The sequence below is a fragment of the Daphnia pulex genome, chromosome 4 (genome assembly GCF_021134715.1).
Source record: "Daphnia pulex isolate KAP4 chromosome 4, ASM2113471v1".
Classification (NCBI taxonomy): domain Eukaryota; kingdom Metazoa; phylum Arthropoda; class Branchiopoda; order Diplostraca; family Daphniidae; genus Daphnia; species Daphnia pulex.
This window is the reverse complement of record NC_060020.1, coordinates 7,071,545-7,092,369: the sequence shown is the minus strand read 5'-3', so window position 1 is coordinate 7,092,369 and position 20,825 is coordinate 7,071,545. Positions and strand designations below refer to the sequence as shown.

At 42.7% G+C, this 20,825-nt stretch overlaps 1 protein-coding gene across 9 annotated transcripts in view; it reads left to right on the top strand.

Annotated features, from left to right (window-relative positions):
* The first annotated feature begins 1,796 nt into the window (after positions 1 to 1,796).
* The window catches only part of LOC124191965, a 63,554-nt gene continuing 44,525 nt past the window's right edge, over positions 1,797 to 20,825 (top strand). For 5 of the 9 annotated variants that reach the window (XM_046585031.1, XM_046585038.1, XM_046585033.1 and 2 more), the window contains exon 1: positions 1,986 to 2,197. In XM_046585031.1, the coding sequence (XP_046440987.1) occupies positions 1,989 to 2,197 (209 nt within the window). In that variant the 5' untranslated portion in view covers positions 1,986 to 1,988. Of the gene's footprint in view, positions 2,198 to 18,566; positions 19,002 to 20,825 lie in introns of those variants that run through there. The other 4 variants (XM_046585035.1, XM_046585042.1, XM_046585036.1 and 1 more) reach the window with 3 other exon arrangements.

The window sequence follows — 20,825 nt, the reverse complement described above, 5'->3', positions numbered from 1 at the left end:
AACTATTGCTATTTTCGTCGAAAACAATAACATTGTGACTGGCATTAAATGCGATTATTTCTCTTTCGTTTTGTATGTTTTTCCAAAGAGAAAATTGCTTCTTTTGAAGAACTCGATAATCACAGATCTAGGAGAGTTTGTGTGCGCAATTATGTGCTGGGTTAAAGTAGTCTCGTAGGGATTTCAGCGAAGCAATCATTGAGAAAAATAAATTGATCTTCCCCAGTATTTCCTTTCCATCATTATTGATGTTTACGTAAGAAGTATGTATTACCAACAAATACGTCGGTTCGACATTTTGGATACTTTTTACGTGTTGATCGAGTGCTGAGCTTCCAAGTATGGAAAAAAAAAAAGTATTCGCAAAGTTTAACTGCCTCAGCTTTCCATTTGAAGAGCCGTAATGTAGTAACCTTGCCAAACGTAGCTGATCCCATAAAAATAGAACGGTGTGAATGTTTGACTGATGCGTTGGCTAACGTAGCTTTTGGTAGACACCGCGCGCTTCTCTTCATTGATATTCCGCCGTGGTTCTTCGTGTTCCCCTGTCATCGGGACAATAGATCTAACGGCTTTCAGGGGAGATGTGCCACGTTCTTTGTCGGCAGATCTGCACGCGGATAATCGAAGGTCATTATAGAGAAAGGGATACAGGGTTTCGCTGAGTTTGAACTTTTTTTTTTCTTTTTCTTTCTAAATCAATGCTTCTCACACTCGATCAAACGCCTGTATCGCCATACCAGTCGCAAAGGATGATCTGGTCTGGAGAATCCAGCGATCCGCAGGACTCGTTCATGAATCTATCGCCTCTGGAAAGGAAAGTTGGCGTGAATGCGTAGTATCGGCGATCCATTACTTTCTTGTTCGATAGCATCATGTCGGCGAGCTCGTCTCCATCTGTGAATGCAAATAATACCAACAATGCATGGTATAGATTCTTTTCTATTCTTTCCTACTCCTCAATCTTGCTTTTCATCGTATCACATTTAAGAAAGAAAAAAAGCTTGGACTGGTCGAAGCGCATCTATCTCCGGATCGGGGAGAGTTTGCGGAATTACACACATTGCATTCAGCGGAGAGACTGCCGCACAGAACAGCTTGTTGACTTTCCCTTTTCTTCTTCTTCAAATGTGGGAGCGTTTCAAAGACCGACCTCCTTATCCGTAATTTCTTTTGCCCATGCTGCTCAATTTTCAATTTTCGACCGCGACGAGTACGGTATGCGTATTTGTCTCGTGTCTTCTCTGGTCGGTTGGGCGAGATGGCTAGTTGTTTTCTCTAGAGATGAGAGAAAACGATATTTCTCAGTTTCACTAACCAACCAAAGAAGACTGACAAAAAAACGAGCTCATTTCAGTTGACTAGAAGTCGTCTAGTTTGACAGACATTGGCCAATCTGATCCATCGTTTTAAAACAAACAATAACACAAACAGACTCTATTTACATTTGCATTTCTTGTGTGCGTGTTGTTGTTCTCAAAAGGGGGTAGAGATAAGAGAATCCATCGATCACCTTCGAATGACTGAAGGAGGTTGCTTGCGCCCCCCTGCTGAATTGATTTCCCCGTTAAGAGTCATAACCTCTGCTGTGTTTGTCGTGTGTTTCTGATGAAAGAGGGGGGTTCAAGTGAGTTTATTTGAGGAACCCCGTTGATTGGACTGTCAGCTGGTTGAATCTGGAAAATGTTGCACCACAAGGATTAGTTTGGCTCCCTCCTCTCTGCCTACCTACCTACCTGTCTATTGTGAATGACGTTGAGGAATCTTTCATCTTATCCGACCTCAAAGCTCAAACCGTGTTCAAATATCAGCCCCTTCTGTCGTGCATCGAGATCCGCACCAAGTCTAACTGATTCAATGTCACATCCCAAACAAAGCACACGGAACAATCTCTAGTTTTTTTTTTTATTTTTCTATCCGATTTCAGAGGATTGTTGTGTTGCGTGACTCTTTCAACAATCGAAACGAAAAGCAATATCAGCAACAAAATGCTCAGACACATGAAGATGATTTCAACGCGGCCCGTCCCGGAGACACCGAATGGAAAGATGAATACAGGTGATTATTCATGCGACAACAACTTTGGAGGAGGCCAGGCTGCCGGCAGCCGAATGGAACCCTACTTCAAACAACCTGAATTGCCCCTAGACTGCAAGTACTTGGAGCCTCTCATCAAAGGCTACGAACGCGACTGGAAGTGAGTCCCGATTTCATTAAATTCCTTGCATTTTTTTGTTTTTTTGGTGGGTATTATAACCATCCGAATGTTGAAGAGAACTTCGGCTCGTTATTGAACCATCAAAGTTGACGGCGTTGATTGACATGTTGCTTTTGGATTGGTGAATCCGGGGAATGTTATATGAAATGGATTCTCCTGAGGTTGAACCGTCATAAAGCATTTGGGTCGCTTGGAATGATCCAGCCCATTTGAAAGCGTATTGGTTGGGACTACAATTTCTTTTGTGTTTTTGACTGACAGCTTGTTGATGAAATAGGGGAAAGGCTATAGAAGAAGAGTTGGAAACAAGTATTTCCTCCTTCTTGATGTTGTGGTTCGTGGGACGTGTTTTTGAATGGCGTGTATCGCAGGTAAATCGACCTGCAATGTGGGATGAGATGAGTAACTCTCTCTCTCTGCCTATCTGTTTTTCTCTTTCTTTCCATCTACTGGCTTTTACCCTACAAGATCAGGACTTGGCATCAGCGGCGAACAATGAATGCTACCTCTTTCTTCTCGGCTCTTCTCCTTCATTGAATTAGCAAATTTCACTGTAATGCAGCCGCACGCGCGTGGGGGGTGCGGTGACGACGGCGATAGGCAATAGGCCAAGTGGAGGAAAGAGCGGACTGTCCGTGACCCAGTCCGCCGCGCTACCCATCTTGCAAAATATCCTGAAAAAAAGTTTGCGCAAACATTTTTTTTTAAGCACCCGAAAATTATTTCTTGACTATCTCAAGTGGCCATCATTTTGTCGAGTTCTTCTGTGCCGGCAAAGCCGTATTTTCTGTTTGTGGATGTATTTCAAAAGTGAGAGCTTTTCATTGTTGACGCTAGATGACTACGTCTTCTTGACAATAGCGTGAATCGTTTGTTGTTGTTACGCAGACATTTGCCGGACACCTTTCACTTTTTCTACCGTTCATGAACGAACGAAGCAACGATATTAAAAAAAAAGAAAAAGGAGTGTTGTGTGTTTAGCCTCTCAGTGAGGGGTCTTCCTCGCAAGTTGATTGTCACTTCACTGCATTCATTCGCGGAAGACTCCTGCTGTTACTGACATTTGGAATAACGCATTATTATCTACTAACTATTCCTGAATTAGATTTTTCGTGGTCGAAAGTTTTTTAACTAAATATTACTCCCTCTTTTATAGCGAGAATTACCGGGCGAAACTTTTGAATAATGGTTTAGAAATTGAAAATTGTCTCGTAATTGGCAACACTTTTTCTTGGGAGGGCTGCGAGATCCAGGTGGTTCCTTTTTTTGCAGATGCAAATAGATAGTGAATACAGGAAAACCTTGGCAAGTTGATGAGACGAGTTGGAGGACGATTGCTGTCCTCAAAGAGAACTTGTTCCATAAAAAATATGCATACAAGGGGCGACGCCCATTTTATTTATATTTTTTAACTTTCATACATGGGTCGTGGATTCGATAAGGTTTTTTTTTCCGGAGAGTCCAAAACCCGCATTTCTTGTGAAAAATATTATCCCGTCTTGGTGTCGATTGCGAAAGCCACGCTTTTCCTCCCCCTTTTGGTGTTTACCTGTCAGGTGGAAAACGTCCATTCACCGGCTACCGTGCACGTCGCCATAAATTGGCTCATGAAATTCAGATGAACCAGAGTTTGGCGATTTCAATCGGTTGCATCCCATCCCACCACTTCAACTTGTTTCTTTTTGTTTTATATTCCACCACCGTGTTTTTTTTTTATAGAGAACCGATTGATCGGCATTTTCAATTCGTCTTGTGCCACTTTTCTTGTTGCTTTCCTTCTCGCATTGACAGGGGCCAGATAAAATCTTTATCGGAATCGCATTGACCCCGTCGCCGGCCCTTATTTATAGGGATCGTTAACTCTCTTCGGCCGAACGATTCTAAATTGAAAGAGATAAGACAAAAAAAAAAAAAAAAGCCAGAGGTGGTATTTATTCCACGTCGGACATGTGGAGGGAAAACAAAAAAAGAAGAAGTTAAAAAAGAGGCAAAAGAAGAAAAAACATTCGCGCCCTTCGCGAGCAAAAATCGACAAAAAGTCGGTGCACAAATTGTGGCCTACTTTCTTTTTTAGCGTCGTTCACGCGGTTTTGAGTGCCCACTTCCCAACCCTGAAGTGTTGCGTCCCCAATTGGTTCTAGACGCACATTCTTGTACGAGTCCTGTATGCTCACCGACTTTGACTGCACACATACCGGATCCGATTCCAATGTTAAGTGGTCAACATTAAAGGGCACTTTTTATTTTACCTCCTATTACTTAAACTTATTGTCATTCTTTCCTTTGAGAGCCATTAAAATGGGGGAAAAAATACCGTGATGGATGATCCATGTAGTGCGGTCTTGTAAAAAATAAAAATATCCAGAAGAAGATGAAGGTTTTTTTTTATTTTTTGTGTGTGTCTTTCCCTACCGCGCCCTTGTCATTGTCATTGCGTTTGCGGCTGAATTGCGCCTTTTTGAACTTTTATCTTTTTACTGCTAGCAGCACTTAATAAGATTTCGGGTTTTCCGGTCGACTTGTGCTGGCGTGAAGGATTGCCCCGCGCTGGAAACGCAATGCGGACGCGCGTGGTATGCAAGCAAGAGGACATTTTTTGAAGGGAAAAAACAAAAACAAATCTAGTCCTTGCTCGATAGCTATATAGTTCGATAGTACTTTCTTTGCAATCCGGCCGCCTTTGAACAGAAATGGCATCAAATAATTTGGGGATGGATTCTCTAATCATGCCGGGAAATCCGCCGCATTCTCTGATTTGGCTGTTTGTGGTCTTCGTGTCGAGTATCGAGAAGGGCAGAAGGCGTCCTTGGTGGGTCGAGCGAGACAAAAAGGAGCTGCGTTGACATTCGAATGAATTTTACCTCTTTTGTTTATTTCTTGTCTTGTTTCTCTCGTCCACACGATTTTAATGGCATGCTGCTGTTGCTGTGGTGGAATAGCGATCGGCTTTTGCTCACGACCTTCATTTCCATCTGATAACTAACAATCGAGAGAATACATACATACGTAGATTTGTAGTTCGGGAAATTAAAATCAAATACCCGGAACACAAACCGGCCACACCCTTGTCTTCTTATTTCGCTGCCTCGTGGATAGATCGCACGCGGCTTTCGCTTTCGTCTGGACTGTGCACCAATGGAAAAATAAAAAACAAAACATTAATAAAATAAAAGAATAATTTGCAGAACTTGAAATGGCGTCTTTGAACGAGGTCCCGCTCGGCTCCCCTGCGGAGCGATAAATCAAAACGACGAAAAATTCCAAGTGATAACGCAGAACAGAAGAAAACATTAAGTTATCTAAAGAGTACTTGTAGGGGTGTACTTATCATAATGCTGGAAACGGAGGGAAACAGGTGAAATGAAAGAGCGAGAGAGAGAGAAAGTACACACGATATCTCGGGGCGCACCGAGCGATCCATAAAATGTTTCCATTCCGTTCGAACGGGTCTCTAATCCACACGGCTGCATTTGTGATTTATTTCGTCACTCCCATTACTTTTCCTTTTCGCTTTTCATACCAAAATAATAAATACAACGAGAATACGATTTCAGGTTTTTTTCTTTTTCCGTATCTTATTCTTGTTTTCCCTGTATAACTCTCACTCTCTCTCATACATCGACTCTTTTCTTTTTTTTTTCTTTTTTTCTTTGGCTTTTCTTCCTGGTGTTCCACCGTGCCTTTTGTAGACTCTTGTGCTGTGTATACACACACACACTGGTGATATTAATCGCAACGGTGTATACGTTATGTATGTAGCTGAAGAGCCTTAAGGGAAGAATGACTAGTTGATGGCATGGAAGCGGCTCGTAAATTCCTATGGGCTTAAGGGATTTTCTGATGTTCTTCCTCTCTGCCAAGATTTAGTGTCCCGCTACGGAAGACACCAACAGCTAAGCGATAGATCCCAGCGCGCACAGCATTCACTCTCTCTCTCTCTCTTTCGAGCGCGTCTCTCCCGGTTCTCCGTTCTCTCACTCTGTGCGCCTGGACAAATACTCGCAAGGTGGGAAACCGATTTTCACGATTTATAACGAACGGATGAATAAGGATGCCAAGGGATGTTGTGAGGGTAAGAATGAGAAAAATGATGGCGTTTGGTTGTACATCAAATTTCAATCGAGAAAGAAACATGATGCTTTTCCTATTTGGCTTTAATATTCCTTTACCGCTCCTCCTCCTATCCATTACGGACTCCGTTATAGTACATTATTTTTTTTAAACATTGTTTTTTCGCCCCCCTCCCCCCTCGGTCGTGAAGCTGCCAACCGCACCGATACAGCATATATCAAAAGCGTACACACAGTAGGGAGGTAATTTTTATTTTATTTCGTTTTTTTTCTGAATTTTATTGTTCCAGCATAAAGAGCCGTTCAATGGGACCTGCCGCGTTTGCAATGAATTTATTTTATTTTATTTATTATTTTACGAAATAACAATAAATTTATTTGTCTCGGTACGGGGCTCGTAAGGCGGTACGTAAATAAGTATTACACAGAGAGGGACGAAAAGAGTGACGACCCCGCGACCACCCCACTCATTTTACCGAGAGATTCTTCGGCGATGACCTCCCTCCACGCGCTGAACGCCTCCGCCGGAGGAATGTAATTAAAATTGAAGGGGGGGAAAAAACGAAATTCAAAAGAAAGGAAATTATCAGATGCAAACAAAATGGAAAAGAGCGGTAAAGTGCCAGCTAGCTGGTGCGAGCGAGCTGCTTGAGCGACGCCAATTAGAGAGAGGAATCTCTAATCACTAAGTCAAGATTTTCGTGAAAACATTCACTATTGTGTATTATTTTTCATATATTCATGCGAACGACTGTCGAGTTGGGGTGTGCCATGGGCGTCTACGAATCGTGTTTGAGAATCATCAGGTTCCAATTTATTCTCGTTTTTTTTGGTTTCGTTTTGTTTTAAATAAGCGAAAGGAAAAGGAATATTTCACGGCTTTCAAAATATTGGTTTAATTGAATGGCCTCTGCCCATGAGAGACGATAAAATTCAAACCTAAAACAATTCATTTGCCGATTTAACTTTTATTTTCTTTGCCATTATTTGGACGGGGGCCACTTTTACTTTCGACCAAACTGGTCCTATGCCAAGACGGCGTTACAGAACCCCACAGAACCCACACACACACAGTCCCAGAAATGGGATTCTATTTTGTTTGAAAAATAAAGAAGCAGCGGGTTTTTGGGCATTTAGAGAAACGAAACAACTTACCCTCTCGCCCCCCTTCCCCCGTGTTAAGAGCTATTTGACCTTTTTAAAAAAATAAAACGAAAGAAATCGACAAGGACGCTGGCTGAGTTTGGATCAATGAACTCGACGGGCGGCTGCTGAGGCTCGAGCTACTACCGGTCGCTTCAGCTGCTGTTTCTCCTAAGAGTTTTTGATACTTGTCTCTCTGGGAACAGGTTCAGCCGTCGTCGCCACCTGAGCCCCCCCTCTACTCCCTTCCCATCCCGTTCACCCCTCTAATGCTATGCAACAGGTTACCTGTAAAAGAAAAGAGAGAAAGAGAGAGAGAAAAAGTAGAATTGATTATACGTATCGAACCTACAATCTCGGAGCCCCCTTATCCCCCTATAGCTTGTCTCTCTTCTACTCCTCTTCTGTTGGATGGCGCCTTCTCTTTTTGGATTCCACTGTATACTGCATTATACCTACTACTATATTGTATGCACAAACTGTGTATTTTCTATTTAGAGACTCTGGTCGTGTTGTCCAGACTATTTATTACCGTCTTTAACCGCAATCTTCTCTAGCCGAGCCCCCCTCCCTATACTAGCGACTACAAGTTGAGCTTGTTTTGTTTTTTTTCTCTCTCTCGAGGACGAAGGTTAAGATATTTATATGTTGTGTAAAGAAGAGACAGAGAGGATAAAAACAGGAGAAAACAAAACAAAAAAAATACAGGGGGTTAGTGAGCTGTGGAGAATAACCAACACTTTTAGTTTCACTTTAACTCAATATCTTCAAAGTCGGTTGACAGGAGTTCCAGCACGAACTCCTTTGTGGCCCCTCTCTTTTACTATCAAGGTTGAAACGGAGGGGAAAATGAAAAGAATCCGTTTTGTTTTTGTTTTGTTTTTTGTTTGTTATTTTATAATAAATTTCCCTTTCGTTTTCGTGAGAGAGAGACTGGCGGCTCCGGTAGGACGTGTGGGTGGAATTATTTAAATACTATTTACAGCACTTTATTTGCACAACAACAACGAAAAGAAAGAAAATGGACTTGTTTGTGTCGATTTCTTTTCGAGTTTGCAGCAATAATTCCGTTTGAATCGAATTGGATTCACGTTCAAAATTGGGTCAAGGTTGTCATAATTCGTGATCGCCGCCGTATCAAATTCTCTCCGTTGGATGGCCAGATGGTTACGCGCTCCTAAATGGGTCAAAATGAGACTAGAGCAACAAAAATGCTGCTACATTTTTGTTTTTTTATTTTATTATTAAATTATTAAATTCATTGTTTGATTTTCTCGAAAAACTCAAGACAGTGATACACCTCACGTCAAACGGGAAAGACGCCAATTATGCGCGTTTCTTTTCTTTTTTTCTTTTTTATCTACTAAAGCAAAAAAAAAAAAAAAAAAAAAAAATGTGGTTGTAAAAATATGTAAAGGAATGGGCTGAAGGAGCCATCAGTTTCCGTTACTGTCTGAGTGACGTAGACCCACAAAACACTATGTGGTCGTCTCGTACGGTGTACAGCACCACATTGTACTAGCTGCTTCTATACTACCAGTACTCTGATGGGACCACTCCTTAACTTTCTCCCCTCGAGAGTGATAGACAATACCTATTGCCCGAATGCCTCCTCGACTCCTGAACGATTTTCACCTGTCAACTCCTCCGCCCTGCTAGCCTTTTCTAAAATAAAAAAAAATAAGAAAAACACCAACAAAAAAATCAAAAAGAAGTAAACGCCCGCCCACCACTCGACAACACCACTCCTATCAGATCAGCAGCCACCCCATCTTCAAAAGTGCTTTGGACTGACGCAACGTAAGAAAGAATGTTTCATGTCGTCACCATTTGAAATCGTGACTTTACTTATGGCCCAGGCTCTTTGAGTTTATGGATTTTTCCATCGCAATTTTCATTTGAATTTCCCTCGTCGATCCGCCCCACAAAAATTCCCTTTTTCGCGCGTTGCTCAGTGCGTTGGCCGCTGGTTGCGTTTTTGAGGGGGTTGCGTTTGTTTCGCAACTGAAAAACTCCCCTGATGTCTCATCCGATCTTGTAGCGAAGAGGGGCGATTGACCGTGATGAGAGGTTCTAGAAAGAAAGAAAGAAAATGCCGTGACATTGTGCAAATGAGTAGGGAAAGAAGCACGTTCGTGTGACACAATGACGGCGTCAGCCGGACTTGTGCTCCGGGGATCCGTAGACGAAACAAAAATAAATAGATGAGTGAAAAGAATTTTGTTATTTTTTGTTTCTTTTTTTCGGGGTCGTCCTGTTCAAGATTTGAGAATCAGAGCGTGAATCAGCGTGACGTTGGTGTTTCGACTCCCGCAACTCCCCCGTGAACAGCTAGTTCTCTTTCACACTGAACTCAGGGGGTTTGAAAGGAAGGATATGCTGTACCAACAGAAAAAAAAAAAACAGCTGTCAAGATTTGTGTACCTCCTTCATGAAAGACCGACTGGTGATGGTTGAATGAAAGGTAAGGGGGGAAGAAAAGGGGAAGAAGATGAAAAAGGCAATGAGTTATTCGGCCCACGCTCACCCTTCCTGTCCAGTAGGGTCCAGTCACAGCAGAGCACCTGTGTGAGCTTCCTCTTTTTTTTATTTTCAGATCTTATTCCCTTTTTTTCTCTAGTATTTCTCTCTCGTTCTTCCTCGGCGTGTCTCTTTTTTTATCTACCAAGAGAATCAAACGAGAGGGTTCATCGGGAAGACGCTGGACATTTATTATGACGAAAAGAATACGAAAACAGGACGAGGAAAATCGTTTTCTTTTTTCTTTTAAGAAAGAAAAGAAAATGGAGATTTCGTTGTTTTCTATTTTCAGAGGGTGAAGATGAAATTCTCTGCGCGCACGGTAAGTTACAGCCGTTGCTTTTGAATAGACGCACGAAGGAAATGAGAAATCCCTTAACGAAAAAACTAAACAAAACACAAAACAAAAATGGTCGATTGATGATGCCTACGTGCTGGTTGGTCGTCTGTGGCGACCCCGGCGACCCGACAGGTTAGTTTTTGAATGCATTGGCGCCATTTCACTAGCCCTCTCGATTTTCACGCTCCATCCTCCCTGTATAAAGTGTATATATATGCGCTGACGGGGTGGAGGGACGAACTAATACAATATATCGTCTTAGTAGAAAAGTTGGTATCATAAAATAATGGAGGCTCTGGTTATTTTCGTTATTTGGTTTTTTCTTTCAAGAGAAAGAAAAGGAAAAACAAAGTCTGCGTGACTTCTTCTTTCTCTTCTTCTTGTTGTCTCGTTTCTCTTGGCTCTGAGATGACTATCTGCTATATATTTGAGACGTCGGCCTAAGCAGTTTCTTTATTGTACTTTATATAGCGGAGATGGGAGTCGTCGGGGGACTGGGAATGTACGAGGCCGACAAAGATGGATATATATGAACGGCCGGCGTAATTAACCCCACACAGATTTCTATGGGCTACGGTCAAAGAGAGAAAAAGAGAGAGAGAGAGAGAGAAAAAACCCATACTATTACCGAAGACACAGCCTTGAACTTGAGACTGAACCCCTTTATTCTTCTTATTCTTCCATTTCTTTTTTCTATAATGCGGCTGTTGACGGGGTCGTATACATGTTGCTACGCTATAACAATCGTAAGAAGCGACCAATGTTGAAAATGATCAGACTTCGTGAAAGTGGGCGCCCGCCAAAGCGTCGCGTCGTGACACGTTTTTCTCACGGTGCCCCAGACGGAGGGATCGAACCGACCGACCGACCAACAAAACGACCGGGTTGGGCACAATTTAGAATCTAAAAAAAAAAGAAAAGTCAAAATTATCGTTTATAGAATCCGCTGTGTTATTTTCTTTCGTGAGTGTGTGTGTGGAGAGAAGGTGCATTCCTTCACCGCACTCAGGTGAGAACGAAAAAAAAAAGTAGGTGAATTTTTGAATCAATCGACAGGCATTCATCGAGTTCATTTCGCTCGTGTGTGAATGGGTGTGGGTCTGTTTTTGTTTTTTTTCATTTGCAGGTAAGGCGGGTGGGAGGTTTATTAATATTCTTTTTCCCAGGTGTTTTGTTTCTTTACTGTGAGAAGCTAGTCTGCGAATTCCATTCTAGCTGGCCACTTGTGTCCAGTGTCACGTAACGGGAGTGAACAACAGCGGCAGCCTTGGTTTAATTTTCTATTTATTTTGAGTCTTTATTTTTCTTTTACAACAGCCGCACATAAAAATGAAAATGACAAAAGAGTCGGGGTGCTCTTGATCTACTAAAGCGATGGAATACTAAAGAAGAAGAAGTGGTTGACTTAGTTGTTTTTTTCATTTTGTTGGCTTTACCTTGTTGGTTTCACCCGACTTATTGCACTGGCCAGTACGCGGCGTCGGGCGCTATAGTTTAGCTTACACTGATTGCCGGTGAGAAGAAAAGAAGAGAGCGTGGATGACGATGACACCCATTTTTCCCTCCCACTCTATCAAATATGAAAGAAAGAAAAAAAAAAGAATTACTGCGATGCGGACGGGGTATGTACACACAGCACTCTGTCCGGATCTAGCCAGCAGCGGCTGGACCTTGACAACTGCGGCATGAAACAATAACCCAGAGAGAGAGAGACCAATCTTGATGGGAGAAGCCTTATTTTTGTCATTGGAAGAGTCGCTGAGAAAGAACCTAGAAAGAGACAAAAAGGAGACGAGGATGTGGCCGAAAAAACAAAAAACAAAAAGAGAGAGCGCGTGCGTGAGCGCGCACGCTTGACAATCGGGCCCGTCCTTGTTCATCGGTGTACCTCGGTACCGCAAAGGGAGCGGTTCATTAGTTTTGTTCTCATCTTTATGCTTCTGCTTGTGCTTCTTCTTCCACTGATAAAGCAATCTTTTAATTACTCCTTGTTTTCCGTGTGACCGACTCGGTTCGGCTCGCCAGCAGCTTGTTATCAACGGGAATCGGGCCAGTTTAAAGCGGACCCTGTAAATGGAATGTTTTCCCAACGAAACAAACAAAAACATAAAAGAAATAAGCACGGCCAGCCCGGCCAGCCCGGCCAATGTTGGCCCAACAAGAATGTAGGACTCGACCGGTAGCTGGTCGTTGTTGAAACTTTTGAGAGACACAACGGCTTGTCTTTGTAGATTCCACATGGAAGAAGAAAAGACACTGGACAGAAGGAACCCAAAGAAATCATAGATGCTGATTGATTGCTGTGTGATTCAGCTCAGTCGGTCGTTCCCATTTCTCTTTGGTTTGTAGAGGAGAAAAAAGCCGATTACACTTAAAAAGCTGTTGCTGCTACTACTTTTGTATCCATTATAGATTTGTTTTATTTTGCTTGTGTGCTGTTTCTTTTACGCACTTGCGTGCACACAGTTCTTGGAAGTCGTCTTGATCCGTCTGGCTGGTTCTCGGTCGGCCTTGCCCAGAGCCGAAGCGTACGCGTTGCCGAGCGACAGTTTAACTGCTCTCTCTTATTCTTTCTCCATTCTTCCACCAGCAAATCGTTTCCATTATTATTTGAGTTTGAGTAAAAAAAAAAACCCAAAATGTTCGGTTGCTATCGAGAGCCGGGCGATTGGCAACGTGCGGTAACAGCTCCATAATCGTCGGTCGGTCGGTCAGCTCTCTTACGTCACTCACAGCGACGGTCGTTTTTTATTTTCTTTTTCGAAAACGAAAACAAAAGGCAGGTCCAACAATAAGGGATAGACCTGTGGAAGGGATCGCAAGAAAGTTATGCCGACTATCAGACTATAGTTCTCCGTTTTTTAATGTTTTCAGTTATATGACCGCGTCCAATTTTGTTGTCAAAAACACAAAAATAGAGGGAGAATAATAACAGCACTCGACTACCCGTGCGGACTCGCTTTACGCTAGGGGGGCCCCGGCATATTCCCCGGTCGTGACTTCTTATTTATTTTTTATATGGATCCCGTTTTTTATTGTTATTTTTATATTATAGTTTTGATCACATCAAAAAAAAAAAGCTCAAGCGAATTGTTGATGGTTTCACTGTCGTTTTCTCTTTTTTCTCTCTCTCTTTCGAGCTGCGCAAGTAAAAAAACAAAAACAAAAAGTCGACCAGATATTACAGAAATATCGAGTGCGGAGACTTTGATGCGTGTCGACGATCGGCTTTTGTGTGGTGGTGGTGAACCGTCACATGTCCGTCCGGCATCTTTCCATTCATGTCTCATTTCTTGTTGCCTTTTCTCGGTGTTGAAATGAGACCACCCGGACCATCGTGAAATGTCTCGGTCTGACGTTGTCCTGCCCAATGGAACGACGTCTGGAAAGACTATTATGTTTTGCGGACAAATGTAATGAGAGAGGGGCTCACTTATCTTTGAGCTATCCTAACAACATACTACACTATAAGGAATGCTGGAGGCTGCCTATCAAAGCGAAGCAGCATCCGTTCTCTCTCTCTCTCTCTCTCTGGCTTCTCTCTTGATGGTCTCGACCTTTACCACTTTGCGCGATCTTGAGAAACACTGAATTGCCATTCTTGCGTTTTTGAAGGTGACGCAATGACTCGCTTGAGCAAACAACTTTGGGGTCTTGGGAGTAACATTGTAACGACAAGTAGTCTTAAGGCTGGTAGTAGCAGATGCCACAGAAGCCCACCGCAATTGGGTAGAGAAACATACACACACACACACACACCAAAAAGGGATCTGGGGGGACAGACTGAGACTGGTAAAGGCTAAAACTATTACCAGCTCGATCTCTATTTTTAATTAGGTAAATGTGTGGGAGTCTCGTCCTTGGAGCCATCGCCGTCGTCACCGTCGTCATTATCCAATGAAATAATCTCTAGACACACTTTGCGCTTTGTACGAAAATGAAAGCACATACACACACAAGCAAGCAAGCCCTTGATGAAATAATAATCGTTGTCAGCTAGGACTCTCTTTCATCAAAACTCAACTGGTCGGCCGCTTTTGGCTCGGCTTAACTTAAACTTGAACGCCAATGAAAAGGAAAAAAGTAAAATAAACAAATATGAAAAGGGAAAAGAAGTTACGACGACGGCGACGACGACAGGGACGACGACGACGACGGCAATAACTATCAGCAAGTGGCCGGCTTTTTTCTTTCTTTCTTTATGCATTTTTTTTTTCTTGGAGAAATTCCAGGAACACAATCCGATACACGCGGGACAAATGCTGTTCTAAAGGGGAACGAATTTCCTTATCAAACGTACTAAAATGCAATAAAAAACGGTTGGGGGGAAGGGAGCACATCAACGTGAAGGGAAGAGAAGAAGAAAAAAAGAAGAAGGGAAACACACAAGAACGAGTCGAGATAGTTTGCCTTGGCCGTCACGTCGCTCTAGATGTAAAGGGCAAAATGGAATAACATCAAATCAAATGAAATAAAAGCGGCTCTACAAGACCCCCTGTGTCTTTTAATGTTATTGGTATTACACGAGAGCGCAATAACTCTGGAGGTCGTCAACGGCGGCAACCCGATGGCCGACAACACCGACCTGGTCTCTACATATACTACATCGATGTAACTTTTTCGAGTTAACTCAACGTCTAGCGTTTGCTCTAAGCGCGAGAGGTATTTTGACCTGAATTTTTTTCATCTGTTGATAGATGGGAATTCGTGTCGGGTGGCCCAAAGTATTTCCCCCCTCTCTTCCCCACTTGAATATTGAATATCGTGTTTTGAAAAGTGGATTATCGGCCCTTTTAAATGGATTTTATCAGACGTATCAGTCTAAAAATTTGACTTTCGATCTTTTTTTTTCCTTCATCTTAAAAAAAGAACCCAAATTAAATGGGGGACAGGCTTCTAAAATTAATATTTCATGTTCTCTACAGTCGATTTCGACAGAAATCGATAATTCATAGCCGAACAAAATACCTGTGACGTTGGGGACGCCATGACGAAACCGGTAACCCAGAAAAAAAAGTAAAATACGTAAAATGGGAAGAAAGAATGAAAATTCGTGCACCGGAGAGTTCCCCCCACTGTGCGCGTTTTTTTGAAAAGTGATAGCGCGCGCATAACTGCGCAAACATTTCATCATGGTGCCCTTCGTACAGTTATTTCGTTCATCAGCTTTTAGACCTGTTGTTCCGTTAAATGGCCCGTATTTTGGTGGAACATGTACCCCCAACAAGAATGATCGCGCAACTCAAAAAAAAGTTTTCACTTTCATCAAAAAACGAAAGAAAAATTTGCTGTTCAATCTCCTGGGAAACTTTCTCTAGGCTCGCTGCTGCAGCAGTTATCTCAGCTGTTGGATCTGATCCTTTATCCATCACAAGCTCTTTTGCTTGCCGTCATGTCGTTCATCTGGATTTCTCCACTCGTCCCGTTGTTGTTGCATCTCCGGGAGAGAGAGAGAGAGAGAGCAAACAAGCACCGAGAAAATGATTTCCCTCCCACCCGCCGTGAATTTGTAACGGATGCGAATGACCGGTCTGTCCCCGTCGTGGATTTTCTCGTCATCTTCGAACTCTCTTCTTGCATTACTTCTTGATTTCTATCTCGTCCAATTCTTTTTTTCTGGGCTCAATTTGATCTACTCTGTACGTATACAATCGGATACAATCGTGATAGCATCAAATGCGCTGCGTCAAAACCACTTTTTTTTGTTTGACATTTATTTTCCGCATTGCGTTATCCTCCTTTCCCAATTTGATAAATCTGCGAGATAAGTTTAAACGCTAACGATAGGAAAGACGAGTTTTCGCATTTTTTTGTTTGTGGTTGGAAAGTTGGGCCCGTAGGTTTTTGTTGTTGTCTTTGTTAGTTCGGTTTTTCGGGATCACGCTACACGTTCGGTCGGTGCATACTGTACGACGTGCGGCATTCAACAATTCACCATTCTCGGCATGATTATAACCGAAGCGCGCGCGTCTCTCTCTCTCTCTCTCGTCGGTCGTCCTCCCCCCACATATCTTTTTATTGTTTGTATTTCATTCCCGTTTCTTGCTATTATCTTTTTTTAATGGGGGCTTCTCACATCAATTATCTAAAAGGGAAAAGCCATAGATTTCCGGCACAGCTGCACAGCCGTGGTAGTTTACGATGTGCTACGAAACAGCGACGACTCCACGCCCCGTGACTTCGAGAAAAAAAAAAAATAAATAACAAAAAATGGGAATTGGGTTTCTCTCATTTGTTTCTCTTTTATTTTGGGTTGTCTGGAAAAAACCAACAAAATCCCAAAAAACGAAACATTTTTTTTCTCTTTCTATCTTTCTTTCTTCTTTCGTTGTTTGGAAGCTTCTGAGGAGGATGATGATGATGATGATCAGCAACATCGCGGGAGTGTGATGTGGTATACCTGGGCTGTGTTTGGTTATTTCTTATGAGGCAGCACTCTGTTCGAGAGTACCCAGGCCAAATAATACAAACGGCAACGGTAGAAAGGTAAAAGGGTGGCGTCTGATACAAATGGGTTGGGCCGAACTGGTTGCACCCTGTTGTGGTCTCACGTCGCGTGCACTCGCTTTGCCCGTCCAGTCGCTCTGTGCCAAAATGAACTTTTCATTTGTGTTTCTCTATTTTTCTATTTTTTTTATCATTCTTCAAGCGAAAACAAAAATAAATAAATAACTGTAAAGAAATCAGCAATTTAAAAAGAACGAAAGTGTCTGTGCCGTTCGTATAGGGTTTCGAGAGTGGCACGTTCCAGTGGCCCTCCCACGCTAAACACACGGCACGCGCATCCAGCCAGGCGGTATCACTGCATCAGTCGCGGGAAATTAAAATATTTATATTATTGACCGAGACCATCAGCTGATGTGGCAGCTCGCGCGTGTCTTGCATATTTCTGGGAGGGGACGATTGCTTTAATTTGTTTACGCAAATGAATGAAATGAGCTCCCCCCCCCCTCCCACACACACTCGAGAAAACTTTTCCTTTCTTCTATACGAAGAGATATGAGAATTTCTGATGATGATGATGTCGTATATGGTACGATGCTTCAATGATCCGCGACTGTGAGGGACATGTGAAAGAGAGAGAGAGAGACATTCACCAAGGGAGCGGCTCCAGCAAAGATCTCTAGCCGTGACAGCAACTAGACAAGGCGCTCACGGACATCACCACTCGACTGGAAAGAAAAAGAAAAAAAAGAGAAAAAGAGAAATAAACTGTTCTGCAAACTTGACAGTAAAAGTAGCCAGCCACCTCCACAAACTAAACGCAACGAAACAAAAAAGGAATGAAAGGGAAAAACTACATTTTTTTTCTTTTACTTGAAAGCACTTGTTGCATCTTCTTTCTCTCTCTTTTATTTTGTCTACTTTTGATTTCGTCTCGTTGATAGTTTGTTTTTATTTGTTTTCTCTTATTCACCTCTTTCGAAATTGGCGTCGCACTGACTCACGCGGTTTCGAGTGACGGGATTCACGAAACTTTTGCGTTTCTTTCCTCGTTCACATTTTCAATCTGACACAGAGAAAACTTTCACACACTCCTCTTCTTTTCGTTTCAGTTGCTTGTTGGTTCAAAATCAAGCCAACATCATATGGTACATATCTCATATGCTACATGCTGGTGGGATAGACAACCAGCGGGTGGCCAGGCATTTAGTAGGAAAGAAGAAGAGAAAAAAAAAAGTGACCTATAATCCCTGTTTAAAATGTATTCAAATTTTCTTTACGGCAGTTTGGGATAAGAGGGGAGAAGAAAAAAATAAGAAAAGAAATAGAAGAGAAGAAGAAAAAAATCGTGAGAAGGTTCTCACTGCCTTGGCATCTTCGAGTCGTTCAATGGGAGGTGGCGGTTGGCGGTGGTGTTCGATTGTCGCCCGATCCTGGCCCTCGTCTTCTCTCTTTTTTTTCTGTTTAGCAGGTCCCCCACTTGTCGGCTAGCCCGGCCTCTCAATGCTACAATACATTCGTGGAAAAAATACGTAAGGAGGCGGAGATAGAGCGTTCAGCCTAGGCGTGTAATGCAACACGTAGGGGAATAAAGTTGTTGTAAAAGAGAAAGAAAAAAAAAATGAAAGAATTTTTTTTTTTTTTCTTTTCTTAAACAATGGCACTGTTTCATAGAGATCTTAGTGCACCTTGGGGAAACTCATTGGTTTGAAACGGCCGCCTCATTCCCCTTAGGTTTTGCCTTCGTAACCGCTTCACGCGGGATAGTTTCGGCGTGCGCCCGACGACGCGATCAGCACACAGAGCAAACACTACATCGGCCCAACAGGCTGCCTGGAAAGCGCATTCAAATTCCGACTGTGCATCGCTAAAGACCTCTGGTTTTTTCGTTCTTCGGATCTCTCTCTCTTGCGCTCACTACACCCCCACCATCAGCACTCACCTCAATATCCCCCCTAGCGCCGACTGGTTTTTGACATCTATCCCGAAAGACATCCTGTGCTGTGTTAGTCGTGAATATTATTACAGTTTTTTGCGGGCAACACGATCAACGACTTGAATTTTTTTTTGGTTCCAAGTTGAAAGTTTCTAGTTTCGAACGGGAAGAAAAGCAAAAAAAAAAATCTGTTGCTATTTTGACTACTGGAAAAATGTGGACGCTTCAAAGGTCAACGGCTAACAACTCTCAAACGGCAGCCAAAGAGAGTTTGGCCAACAAAAGTTTCACCCTACAACGGTTCTCAAACGTACAGCGCGATAATTACCGGTAAGACGACTATTCATAACCGAAAATGGTTATTATTATTACGCTCGATTTTTTTTTGTTCGGTGTACTACCAAATCGCACGATCGTTCGCCACTTTCGACCTTTTTTTTCCTTCTTTTTTTAAAACACTTTTCGCTTTGTTACGCCGAACGATATTCACATTCATTAACGGGAAGAAGAAAAAAAAAAAAAAACAGAACGAGAGACACCGACAACAGCAACAACAAAAGAAAAGAAAGCAAATCACCGAAAAGTCGGGCGGGTTCTTCTTCACTGACAGTCCAAATAGCTACTATAACGCCGAGGTTTATTGTTTTTCATTTTTTTTTATTCTCATTTTTTAACGACAAGCAAAATGAACAGTTTTTTTTATTATTTTATTTTATTTTTTTGGGTCCCGAAGGAGAGAGAAAGAGGGAAAAGAAAAACACGATTTTATGATGATAGCGTGGGCGAGCTAACTAAAATTACGGTAGAACCTGTTTCCTTTTGTTTGTTTTTTGTTTTTCGTTAAAATCGGATTGACAATGTCGATCGTTTGGTATGTTTACTATTTTTGCGGTCGGACAACCACGGCACGCGGGATGAGCGAAGGGACGTGTCTTTGCCGAAGACGCGGCGCATCCATCCTCTGAAAATGAAAACATGCACTTTTGCATCAGGCATGCGAATCCTTCATTGCTTTCCCCTTCGCCTTGCGCAGATTATTTTTCCCCCTCTCTTGTTATCTCTCAAGGCTCGGGAAATTGTTTGGCTGAGACTCTCAGATGTTGCACGCGTGAATAGGAAAAGAAACGGTTGTCTTTCTTGGCTGTCGTCGCCGGTCGTCGTTAAAATTTCCAACTAAAACAAAGAATGGAAGAAAAAGAGAAGAGACCTAATGCCCCAAAGACCCATTTCCTCTTCTTACCGTGTGTTACGTGTGCTATCTCCTCGGTTCTTCTTCTTTTTCGCTAGGTCAAATTAAATGTGGCCTATTAAGGCCTTAATTAACGCTGCCAGCGTTTTACGTTTGGTGTATTGTGTAGAGAGAGACTGGTGGTGCAGAGTGGAGAGAGAGAGAGAGGGAAGATAGGAGTCCGTATGTATCTGCTGCGCTCGTCGACCTTTGCGTGCGTGTGTGAATAGACCTATAATTTTGAGAGCGTGCGCGTTTGGGTCCCCAGCTCTTCTCGACTACCTGCAGCGTGAGCGCAATAGGCCCACAGCTTTCTCTCTCTCACTTCTCCCACCAGAGATGAAGATCTGCCGAGTAATTATTCACCCTAGGCCTCGCTTTTGAGATCGAAAAGAAGAAGAAGAAGAAGTTAAAGGAAGATGAGTGAGAATTCGAGAGAGAGAGAGAGAGAGAAAATTGTATTCTCGCCTATTATTCCATTTTCCCTATGCTGCGAGTCTCTCGTCTACGTGACGGACTATTGTGGAATAATCACCCCTCGAAGGGGACGGAGAAGAACCTCTCTGTCCTCTGGCTATTGCGTCATTCAGGGAAGTAATATCAAAACGTACGTAAAATATATTAGACGCGTTATTGTATTTTTCCCGGCTCTTCTTTTTCACCATCTTTTGTCAGGGAGAGTAGAGGACAGGAGAAAGCGACTCGACTGCTGCTGCTGCAGCGCATATAAAAATGGTTTGGTGCTAGTAGACAATCTATTGTGATCTGGCGAGTTTCTGGGGAACCTGCAGAGACTCCGTGAGTGTCGTATAGAGACGTTCCCAAAAGGGGCGAACGCGACACTACACATCGCAGGATCGTATATACGGTCGTTATTTTGATTTCTCCACTCTGTCAAGGGTTTTTTCTTCTTCCCCTGCGTTCCT